Here is a 12,929-nt window from a genome sequence, read left to right as displayed (position 1 = left end):
TGGTTTATGAAAAAAAAAAATAAACATCCATACTCATACCTCCTGTGCTGCAGCATTGGTGTGATGATACAGCTGTCCCATGTCAGCTCTAAACCCTAAATCTGAGCGATCACATGACCACTGATGGCTCAGTTCTTGGTCTTCTTAGAGCGGAGAGCAGTGACAGCCAGTCACCGCTCTCCACTCTGCTCCTTCAGCGTTCACTGGAGCTCCAGACTCGAGAGGGGAAGATCATAGCTGGCTTCAGCTCTCAGCTGCGGGCTGAGAGCCGGAGCCAGCTGTCCTTTAGGCAGCTGGATTGATCCCGACAATATTAGGAATTTTCCAGAGCCAGGAAGCAGCTCTGCATTTTCAACTATCAATGAGCAAAAGTAAGTGCACTCCTGTAATTCTCAAGGGAAGTATGGCCATAAAAGCTTTGGCTATACTACTCTTTAAGAGCCAGTTCACACCAGAACACACTTGCTCCCAAGCAGTCAGGTTTTAGCAAGCAGTGTTGCTGTGGTACCATTAGGTGGCTGCAAACATACTACATTTGTGAGATGTGTATAGGATGCCATTAAAAATGAATTGGCACCCTCACACTCTCTCAAGGGCAGTGCGGGAAACGTGCACATAATGCTCCTTTCCCCAACCACCTTTTTATTGTGAGTTGGCCCTTTAGTAAAAGAAAAAAACCATAGACACACATCTGGTTTTTCAAATATATTAGACTCCTGACCATCCCTATTCTCTAAACGTACAAATTCACATTTCGGTACATACCAGACTATAGTTATTTTACACCGTTGATGTCACAACCGGGCTAAAATTTCCAAATTCCAAGCGCAGGCAGTCTCACTGTACATGTGAAGTTTTCAGGTTTATATGTTTTTTCACCAACAATTCAAGAAAAGGCAGGTTATTTGTTTCTGACCAAGCTGGCCTAGTGTGTCTTTGTATATGGATATGCGGAAGGTCCTCAGGGGTAGGACCTGATGAAAACAGTTCTATAATTTCTGTACAAGCCTACAGAATACGACCACACCATGTAAATTAGTATGCGTACGAACATACAAAAAACGAAGGTAGACAAGACTATTGGAGAAGATTAGAGTGTGTCATTTTGTAATTTAAGGAATTGGAGGTTTATGGGCTATGTCACCCTTCTGTTTTGGTACTTGAGTAGTTATCTTTCATAATCATCAATGTGAACTATGCTCACATATTTCATTCAGCTCAGTGACAGCTGATGGCTTGGTCATCTTTCACCTGTGTTTCATTTAGCATTACTCAGTGCCTCTTGTCTGAATAGATTAAAAGCAGATGTATCAGACAGTGCAGTCTGTTATGTTGACAATGTCTGTAAAAACTTGAATATGCGTATAGATGGTTACAATGTTCTTTTCACACTCTTGTTATAGCGTTTCAAGCAATCCAATATACTGTTTAACAGAAATATGGCCTTTTATCAGTTGATAGATTAAATGTAGGGGCAGTAGGTAGTTTTTGTGAGGCTCAGAGCTAGATTTCATTTTGTTCCCACTGGGCTACTTCTGTTGTGTCATGCCCCATGGACACAGATTTGTGTGTTAAATAAAAAAAAAAAACTTTAGCTAATATGAATATTTTAATAGATGTCTTTCCTGAACATGTACATAATAAAATGTAATAAAATGATGAAACAAAGGATTGCCAACAACACCCACTAAAGTTTTGTCTCCATAGACCACAGCCTTGTAGGCTTTTTCACAAGTCTGGGCTTCGCAATGTTGGCTTTGTAAAGCTTGCTACTATTCTTTTTTTCTAGTAGATATAAACAAAGCTTTGAAATCCTTGTGCAGTCTCTGTACTTTGCAATAGATATCCTGATCTTCTATAATCTGCATTGCAGGAAATGTTACAAGCAGTACATCCGTCACCCAGATGGCCAGTGGTCCTAGTGGCATTAGCCTGGGTTCTTTCAGTCGCCTAGATGGGATGCACCAGCGGTCATACTCTGTGTCTAGTGCTGATCAGTGGAGTGAAGGTGCCGTCCTAGCAAACTCTGCCATCAGTAGCGGTAAGTACTTTGTTTGTACAGGCTAATATTTACACAATATATCAGGAATTTACTGTAGGCAAGATCAGGAGAATTGAAAGCCAAGTATTTTATAATACCTTAGAAAGATATTTTACTTTTAAAATCATTCATGAATATCCTATACCCCCATTGTACACAAATACACACACATATGCAGACACTTTATGTATTCCCACAAGTGGCCTGTACTTGCCTTTTCAAAAAAAAAAAGTCCTTATTTCACAGAAAGTTAGCTTAAGAAAACCTGAAATAACGAAATCATGGAGATCACCAGCCCCCTGGCTGAATAAACAATGGCCAGTTTTAAGATCAGTGCATCATTGGATGTTTATCAGTTCATAATGCGTTTCCAAGATCAGCGTCCATTTCTTTGGAGGAACATTAACATGTCCTATTAAAATGTTGGTCACAGATGTCTCCCTTTATAATCTGTACCCACACATTGCTCCTGGATATCTAAAGAGCTGTATAACAAGCATCCACACACAAAGACAGGATTCCCCTCAAATGGTTTGGGGAGCAGGGGGGACATTCAGCAGCCAATGCCCTGAGAGGTCTACATATGATAGTTTTTCTGTTTAATTGGTTTTGATGGAGTTAAAAATAAACAAATTAATTTGCATAAGATAACTTTTTTGTTTTATACTCAAAACATCTTAAAAGTATAAATTTGAATCAGTGCATTTAACAGTACTGCATTTTAAGGTATTTAAACCATGCTGAAGAACCCTTTGCAGAAAAAAGAAAACATTTCTTCGAGGCATATTCTCTCCTGTCCCAATACTCTTCATTCCCGAGATGCAGCACACTCGCCTGTTTGTGCAGCACAAACACCTGTTGGTGCTTGAAAATATCATTTGTTGCTGCAGGGGCAGTACATACAGGTCACGACTAGCGAACTAGCCAATGGTATTCAGATATTCACGGGTTCAGTGGACTGATCTGCTTCTGTCAGCTCTATGTCAGTGTTTCCCAAACTTTGGTAACTTACCAGCATCACAACCTTTAAAGAGTCCTGGTTCTCCCCTTTTCTGTGAAAAATGACCACATTTAGTAGCAGCACCTATTTAGCTGTGCTATGGCGCTTTTCCACTGCATGAGACCGAACGGTTCGGCTCGCTTTTGTGCTTTTCCACTGCTGGTACCGCATGGTATAGTGTAAGAACGGTTCAGTACGGTACGGTATGGTACGGCGGCGCTTTTCCACTGCATGGAACCGAACGGTATGGCTCTCAAAAACAGTACCTACTCGATTGTGGTTCCAACAGGTACCATACCCGGTACCATATCCCACAATCCTTTGCATGCAGTCACTACTAGCCACTGATTGGTCAGAGAATCCCACCCACCCCGTTGTTATCCCACCCACTTAACTTTAGTACTACTTTAGTGGAAAAGCATACCGAACCGTTCCAACACCGTACCATGCGGTACCAGCAGTGGTAAAGCAAACCGGGCCAAGCAGGGCCGAGTAGAGTCGAGCCGGTACTTGCAGTGGAAAAGTGCCACTAGATGCCACATATAAATTTTGGCTAGATCCTCTACCACAAATTCACTTTTCATGCTGCCTTACATTAGGTTCTTCACATGTACATGTATCCCTATTAAAACAATCCACCCTATGGCAGAGTCATTGTAAATTGAAATGTAATTCATTTTTGGGCAATAAATATATATAACTTTGTTTGGGTGACAACTCTGTTCATTACTCCTTAAACCATGCTGACCACCTCCATTTGGACCCAGGCCCACCATCATCTCTAAACTGGCCAAGGGCCAGTATTGGCCGGCGCATCCTGTCTGATGATTAAATGAACAATCCTTCTATAGTACCAGCCCCTGCAATGGTATCTTCTCTACAGCTGTGTTCTGTCCAATGAAGATTTTGTACACATTTCACACTTTGAAAGACACTGTTCTAAAGTGTTTTAAACAGTTACCATACAGACCATTGCCTGCAAAACCTGCGCCTGATTTTGAACATACCATACAGACTATTGCCTGCAAAACCTGCACCTGATATTGCTAAGAATGTACTAAAATGCTGATACCTACTCAGTGACCAATCATGATTGGTTTTAGTAAACTTTACAATTCATTCAGATAGTACTGCTGTTCTTTAAAGATAAAGGCTGCTTTTCAGTCCAGGTCGAGCCCTGATTATAGGTATCCATTAATACAGAATATATAGCAGTGCAACTAACATTCAGGGGAAAAAACCTGCCGTCGATTCTATTCAAGGCAGAGAATGACAGATGTTACGGAGATGATTATATCTTTACATATTGTATGTATGAATAATTTGCCCTCTTCCGCTATTGTTCCCTTTAAATATCTGGCATTGAGGTTGTTAGTAGAAGATAGCGACATTCAGTTGTAATTTGCAAAGATAGTCTGGTTCCGGAGCAAAGATTTATTCGGGAATTCAGGTGATGCAGACAGCAGAGGTAGGAACGTGGCCGTAACCCCATTGAAGTGACTGTCGGGGACGAGGCTTTAAGCTTCTTCCAAGAGAAAGGCACTAGAAAGAGAAAGATTCCTCCGAGTGACAATCTTGTGACGGGGGAAACGGAACAGAGGGAAAGCGAGAAGAGAGATGTCTTCAGAGGCGCAAGAAATAATAACAAGGATTCGTGCAGCCAAAAAAAGACAGCCATACGTTCAAGGGAGGGGGGAGGGTTTGAAGATGTCTCCTGTGAGAGACGCTATTTGTGAGCATTGTCACAGAGGAACAATACAGTCTGCAGAGAGCCCAGAAAACGGCTGTATGTGTTTTTATTCATCTAGATCAGGAACCTTTAAAGGAACGGTAACCTTCTCTCCTGTTAATTCTACAGCAGTGAGCTCAGGAAAGAATTAGGGGCCTCTCTATTGGGGCTATATATGGGGAGCATACCTCCTTTTACAGAATCCGGCTAGTAACAGCATGTCCATGTATGTTTTTAAATGATAGGTTTCAAGGTGACATTGAAACTTGAAGGCACAGTTATGCTTGTCTCATCCTTTTTATTATTGATCCATCTTGAAATTATACCTGGTTGAAGTCTCTGATGGAACCTGAACTTTCCAGCTTGTCATAGGGCAAATATGACTAGAATTTCTTGTTAGGGATGTGATACTAGGCCTCAAGAATGAATGTATCTGAAAGAGCTACTGTTCTTGGTGCTCTTACTATTAATCAGATTGTCCCTTTATTCTTCTTTACTGCACTGGAAATTTGAAGGGAAAATTTGGTTGCTAAGGACAATAAGAATTGCTCTTTTAAAGTGGACTTGTCACAAATTCTCGCTCCTTTCATAAATCAGAAGGGCTTTTCAAAATTACCAAATCACATTATTTCTTTCCTTACAACTACCTCTTTCATACTACTAATAAAAAAACTCTAATCCTCAACCTCAACATCTGCTCTCAAGAGCATTGTGGGTGTAAAGAGTGCAGAGAGTTTTTCAGTTGAACATACCTTGTCTGAAAAAAAACAACGCTAAGCCCTCATGATGTGGGATTGTTAAGGCAATCCAAACAATTTTGTATAAAAATAAAAAAAATGTATTCAAAATATAATTTATTTTTCACACACACAAAAAAAAAGAAAGCAAATACACATGGTAGGACATGGAGGGCACATATGCATATGTAGACATAATGAATACAAAAGAGTAGTCACAAGTTGGGTCAATAACAGAGTGGCATTCCCCAGCTGTTTGCTGTAAAATCCAAGGGAGACAGCAGCATGATTGTTACCATGGGGGGGGGGGGGATCCAACGCGTTTCGAAATATGTAACCAATTCTTCTTCAAGGATTTTTCTGCTACTTATATTAAGTATGACCTTTGGTATGAGTGCGTCCATGGATTAAGAGACAACCTATCTGGAAGCAGTAAATGCCTTTGCAACAAGGATCGCTGGAAAAGGGTATCGAATTCCAATGCCCAGTAGAGTTGAGTCATTCTGATCTTCTTGTAACTACTATTGCATAGCTAAAAAGCCCATCATAGAAGTGGCACCTCTGAAATCCTTTAGATCCTGCCATTAAGTTGGCTGAACAGCATCGCAGCTAATGTAATGTCAAGTTCCCCTCCTTCACATGTGAAGGGGACAGAAAATGGCGAACCTACCTTGTCTAGTAGACTTGATGTAAGATAATAGAATCAGCAAGACACAACCATTGTGCAGCACTACTTAACCACTTCATGCCTAAGCCTTTTTCTGAGATTTGTTGCTTACAAGTTAAAATCCGTATTCTTTGCTAAGAAATTACTTAGAACCCCCAAAAATTACTGTATTTTCTGGCGTATAAGACTACTTTTGAACCTCAAAATAATCCCCCAAAAATGGGAGGTCGTCTTATACGCCGAGTATAATATCTCCAAGGTAACCTAAGTATAAGTATTACCAGTAGATCATGTAATAGGGGGGGTCATCTTATACGCCCAGTCGTCTTATACGCCGGAAAATACGGTATATATATTTTTTAGCAGAGACCCTAGAGAATAAAATGCCGATTGTTGCAATATTTTATGTTCTACAGTATTTGTGCAGCGGTCCTTCAAATGCAATTTTTTTGACAGAAGTATACTTTCATGAATTAAAAACAAAAAAAAACAAAAGTAGCACAATTTTTTTGTATTATGAGAAAGATGATGTTACGCCGAGTAAATAGATGCCTAACATGTCATGCATTAAAATTGTGCACACTTTGTCTGCTTATCCTTTTGTACCTTTCCATGTGAAAATTCAGTAAAAGTTATTGAAACATAAAATTGCGAACACTTGTCGAATGGCGACAAAAGACGGTACTTCGAAATCTCCATAGGCGGTGCTTTAAAACATTTTTAAAGGTTACCTGTTTAGAGTTACAGAGGAGTTCTTGTGCTAGAATTAATGCTCTCGCTCCAACGATCATGGCAATACCTCACATGTGTGGTTTGAACACCGTTTATATATGCAGGCATGACTTACGTATGCGTTCGCTTCTGCACGAAGGGGCGCTTTAAAAAAAATTGTTTTTCTTTATTTAATTAAATTTTATTTTTACAATGTCCCTTTAAGAAAAATGTTTTGATCACTTTTATTGCTGTCACAAGGAATGTAAACATTCCTTGTGATAGTAATAGGCAGTGAAAGGTACTCTTTATGGAGGGATCTGGGGTCTAAAAGACCCCAAATCCCTCCTCTGCACTTAAAAGCATTCAAAATGCCAAGTTTGGCTGTTTTGAATACTGTCATTTTATTAAAATCTGGCCCCTTTAAGGCTCCAGTAACCGGAAGTGATGTCATGACATTGGTTCCGGGTTTTTTCATCAAGGACCAAATCTGGCTTTCTTTGGGTCTTTGGTCACCCGGCAGACATGGCGGCTGTTCGTGCGGGAGACCCGGGCTAGCCGTAGAAGGTGGCGTGGGGGGTTGCTCCTTTTAATAACAACTGAGAGTCTGCTCAGCCTCATTGGTTGTCATTACAAGAAAGCCGACCATCGGCTCTAAACAACGGTTTCCGGGTAATGCCGCTAGCTGCAGGCATCACCCCGGTACAACCCCTTGAAGTCAAGGATGCATATTTGCATTCCATTGGCAAGAAACAGAGCAAACATGGCTGGCCGGTGCATCCAGTATACTGTATTGTTGGCAGACATCTTTTGCATATGACCATTTCATATTTAAAGCTGATTTTTATGTTTCCTATTACTTTAAATTGTTTGTTTGGACCAAGCTGGCCAAGCAACCTATTTCCTTTGCTGAGTACTATATAAACTGCATGTAGCCTCAGCTACATACAGTACACATTATTAGGTTCTAGCTGTGAGACATCCCATCTCACACGCGGAACAATACAGAGCCGTTCTAAGCAGCGCTCAGCCATATATAGGTAGCTTTGTATTATGCAAATTAATACAAAACTTCCTCTGATTGGAGGGGTTGGCTGATGATGTCACACTCTCTGACTCAGCCAATCAGAGGATGCTTTGTATTCATTCACAGAATACAAAGCTACCTATGAACGGCTGAGCGCTGCTCAGACCAACTCTGCATTGTTCTGCGTGTAGGACAAGGAAGTCTGTTTCACAGCTGGAACCCAGCACTGTGTACTGTATATAGCAGAAGCTGCATGTAATTTTAAACAGTACTTATTGAAGGAAATAGTTTGTTTAGACCAAACAAAACATTGAAATCCATTGTAACCTTTCAGGTGGCGCTCAGGACATCACATGATTATTGGTTGTTCTGATCAGATGGGGCCATACCAAATTTCATCCAGAAAGAGTCTGAAGGCAATTCGCTTCTACTATGCTTTAGCTTTAGAAAGCCTGTATTGCTCTGTGATATCCGTGTAATTGGAGTACCACGTATTATATGTTTATTTGTAAAATAAGGATTTTATATAATTATTGAAAGAATAAATAAACATTAATTTAAATATAAACTTTTTATCAAATTAATAATTGACCCCTATAGAGCAAAAGTTAAACTTTGCCCCCCATCAGGGACCTACCCTCCCTAAATTTTACTCGCCCACGCTGGTTATTCACCCTGATGGATTGTACAAAAGACTAAACGAAACGTTTAACGGACAATTGCATGACGCTGTACCTAAGTAAAATTGATGTCCTTTTTTCCACAAATAGAGCTTTATTTTGGTGGTGTTTCATCACCTGTGCAATTTTTTTTTTTTTTTGCGCTATAAACAAAAAAAAAGTGACAGTTCTAAAAAAAGAAAAAACAATATTTTTCACATTCTGCTTTATAACATCCCCCCCCCCCCCAAAAAAAAATAAATAAAAAAAAAAACATAAAAATCAATTTTTCATCCTTTTAGGCCAATTTGTATTCTGCTACATATTTTTGGTAAAAAAATTTGCATATTTTGATTGGTTTGCGCAAAAGGTATCGCGTCTACAAAACTAGGGGAAAGATTTATGTCCTTTTTATTTATTTATATATTTATTTATTTTTACTACTAATGGCAGTGATCTGCAATTTTTTAGCTGGACTGCGACATTGCGGCAGACAGATCGGACCCCTAACTGACATTTTTGGCACTTTTGGGGGGACCGGTGATATTACTAATGTAATCAGTGCTAAAAATATACATTGTTACTGTAATAATGAGACTGGCAGGGAAGGGGTTAACCCAGGGGGGAACAAAGGGTTACGTGTGGGCCTAGGAGAGTGTTTTCTAACTGTTTGGGGGATGGGCTTGTGAAGTGACTACAGAGACCCGTGTTCCTATATAGGAGGATCACAGGCGCTCTGTGATCATTTCAGAGAGAACAACGATCTGCTGTGTTTACAAACGCTGACTGTCATTCTCTCTCAGCGGGGAGCGATCGCGGGTGCCCGGTGGAAATCACGGCCGCCGACCCCGTAGATCGGCGACCCCGCTGCCTAGTGGGCGCCCTCTTGCCCCCAGGAGCACTCCCACGAACCGCCATACAGGTACAGTGATTTGCACAGCCGAGCTAGCCTGCCGCAGTATATATGCAGGGGGGCGATCGGCAAGTGGTAAAATAGTGGTAAACTCCCCTGGTTGATCTTTATAGGTACAGTAAATAACTTCTAAATGAGCACTGTTTAGAAGATCTTTACTTGCGAAGTCACCAGTGACGTCACCTGCGCATGCACTTTGAAGGAACGACATACCTGTGCCGTTCCTTCAGAGTCCTGTGCCGTGAAAGTATTTGATCCCTTGCTGATTTTGTCCGTTTGCCCACTGGCAATGAAATGATCAGTCTATAATTTTAATGGTAGGTTTGTTTTAACAGTGAGAGACAAAATAACAAAAATATCCAGAAAAACACATTTAAAAAAAGTTATAAATTGATTTTCAGTTAAATTATTGAAATAAGTATTTGATCCCCTATGAGCAAGATTTTTGGCTCCCAGGTGTCTTCTATACAGGTAATGAGCTGAGATTATGAGCACTCTCTTAAAGCGAGTGCTCCTAATCTCCGCTTGCTACCTATACAAGAAAAAAACCTGTCCACAGAAGCAATCAATCCATCAGATTCCAATCTCTCCACCATGGCTAAGAGCAAAGAGCTGTCCAGGGATGTAAGGGACAAGACTGTAGACCTACAAAAGGTTGGAATGGGCTTCAGGACTATTGCCAACAGCTTGATGAAAGGGTGACAACAGTTGGTGCTATTATTTTCAAATAGAAGAAACACAAAATAACTGTCAATCTCCCTCGGTCTATGGCTCCATGCAGGATGTCACCTCTTGGAGTTTCAATGATCATGAGAACGGTGAGGAATCCTCCCAGAACCAAACAGGAGAATCTGGTCAATGATCTCAAGGCAGCTGGGACCATAGTCGCCAAGAAAACAATTGGTAACACACTACGCTATGAAGGACTGAAATCCTGCAGCACCCACAAGGTCCCCCTGCTCAAGAAAGCACATGTACAGGCCGGTCTGAATTTGCTAATGAACATCTGAATGATTCAGAGAACTGGGTGAAAGTGTTGTGGTCAGATGAGACCAAAATCAAGCTCTTTGGCCCCAACTTGCTGTGTTTGGAGGAAGAGAAATGCTGCCTATAACCCTAAGAACACCATCCCCACAGTCAAACATGGAGGTGGAAACATTATGCTTTGGGGGTTTTTCTCTGCTAAGGGGACAGGACAACTTCACCGCATTAAGGGGAGGATGGGCGGGGCCATGTACTGTCAAATCTTCAACCTTCTTCCCTCATTCAGGGCATTGAAAATAGGTTGTGGATTTTTATTCCCGCATGACAATGACCCAAAACACACAGCTAAGGCAACAAAGCAGTGGCTCAAGAAGAAGCACATTTAGGGTCTTGGAGTGGCCTAGCCAGTCTGCAGACCATATTCCCATAGAAAATCTGTGGAGGGAGCTGAAGGTTCGAGTTTCCAATCGTCCGCCTCAAAATCTTAATGACTTGGAGGGGATCTGCAAAGAGGAGTGGGACAAAATCTCTCCTGAGATGTCTGCAAACCTGGTGGCCAACTACAAGAAACGTCTGACCTCTGTGATTGCCAACTAAGGTTTTGCCACCAAGTACGAAGTCATGTTTTACGAAGGGGTCAAATACCTATTTCACTCATTAAAATGCAAATCAATTTATTACTTTTTTTAAATGTGTTTTTCTGGATTTTTTTTGTTATCTGTTTCTCACTGTTAAAATAAACCTACCATTAAAATTATAGACTGGTTATTTCTTTTTCAGTGGGCAAATGTACAAAATCTATTTCGTTCACTGACAGACACTGCTCCTCATCATCTTAACCATTGGCTTATACTGCACCCTATAGGAGTAGAACGCTAGGCAAAAAAATTGTCTGGCTACACCTATCGGTAGACCCAGGGGGTATACTCCCCCTCTCTGCTATAGGTACTTCGTTTTTTTTTCTGCCTAGTCAGGAGTAAGGACCTAGTTCCTTGCTGGGATCTCTGCTTCTGCCAATTTTTTCTTTTAAGATAGAGTTTTTTTCCTGTGAGATCTACAATCAACTGCTGGACTGGACGACGGGCTGGTTAATCTTGATCCAATGGTCACCCCAGTCTGGCCAGCGAGCACGCACAGACCTCAGCTCGGCGCTCGGTCGCTCGCCACATAGCCATACCGGACGGGGGCTGGCCTGCAAGTTAAACCCCTCGCGAGGTTGAATACGACCGGGTCCTTCATGTCTGCAACCGCGCACTAAAAGGCGCTGGTGGACGCACTGACTGTATCTGTGCAAGAGACCTTATAGATAGAGGACGCAGCTGTCACTAAAGAGTAGTGGGGATGACCAAAGCATCCCCTTGGGGTCCCTAAGCGATTTGATAGGCGTTACCCCTATGAGGAGTACCTTATTGGGAAGTGGACTGTTCCACCAGTGGTGGACCCTCTGGTTTCCAGACTGAACAAGGCAACCATGATTCCAGTTGAAGAGCCTCCGGCCTTTACAGGAAGGCGGAGGCTGTGGCCCGCAATATGTACACTTTGGCTGGTTCGACACTGAGGCCGTTATTTACCATTGCTCTGGTGTCGCAAACTCTGACTGAGTGGGCAAAGCTTTTACGTTGTGACCTGGAGGGGGAGCAGCTCCCCCCTGCCTTTGCTGAGCTGGCAGACCAGTTTTTCCAGGGACTGCAGTTTATCTGTTTGGAGCTACTCTGAATGAAATCATTAAGGGTCTCACAAGGGGGGAAGAGTACCTTATTTCCGCAGGCTAGTAATGGCAAGGACCCTCGTCCTAGACGTGGGCCTTCCTTCTTGACTCATAAGATGTTTATTCATCCCTCAGGGGCAACTGACAAGGGATCAAAGCCTTTTAAGGCCTCTTCTGGTGGATCCAAGCAAACTTGATCTGGCAAGTCGAGAGCAGGCTACTCTAGTCCCCCACGGACAGGTGCGCCCTCACCCGTATCTAGGATGGGGGGACGTCTTCGCTGGTTTCCGGACCCATGGACTTCCCTGGTGCGACAAGTGGTTCCACAAAATCATACGGTCCGGCTACACGATCGAGTTTCGTTCTTACCCTCCTGAAAGGTTCTTTCCTTCCAACTTGCACCTGTCCCTGGACGGCTTACAGGGTCTTTTTGAGGCGGTGAAAGACCTGTTACTTCAAGGAGTGATTGTCCCGGTTCTGACATCAGAATGTTTTCAGGGGTTTTACTCAAACCTGTTTACAGTTCCTAGGAAGGAAGGCAAGGTACGTCCAATTCTGGACCTCAAGGTGCTGAACTGCTTTGTGCGGGTGCATAAATTCAGAATGGAGTCCATTTTTAACGGTGGTGGCATCCCTGCATCAGGGGGATTTTCTTGCCTCTATCGATATCAAGGACGCTTACCTTCACATTCCAATATGTGACGGTCGCCAGCGCTTCCTCCGCTTTGCAGTGGGTGAAGAGCATTATCAGTT

General features: G+C 42.1%; 1 protein-coding gene across 7 annotated transcripts in view; it reads left to right on the top strand.

The window, feature by feature from the left end:
- The window catches only part of AGAP1 (ArfGAP with GTPase domain, ankyrin repeat and PH domain 1), a 627,710-nt gene that overhangs the window by 518,490 nt on the left and 96,291 nt on the right, over positions 1-12,929 (top strand). For all 7 annotated transcript variants that reach the window (XM_082260665.1, XM_082260664.1, XM_082260666.1 and 4 more), the window contains one exon: positions 1,874-2,041. In XM_082260665.1, coding sequence (XP_082116791.1) covers positions 1,874-2,041 — 168 coding nt within the window. The remainder of the gene's footprint in view (positions 1-1,873; positions 2,042-12,929) is intronic.

This window comes from Pelophylax lessonae, assembly GCF_965119305.1.
Source record: "Pelophylax lessonae genome assembly, chromosome: 6".
Taxonomy (NCBI): domain Eukaryota; kingdom Metazoa; phylum Chordata; class Amphibia; order Anura; family Ranidae; genus Pelophylax; species Pelophylax lessonae.
Note: the sequence above shows the minus strand (reverse complement) of the source record. Positions and strands in the feature narration are given on the sequence as shown.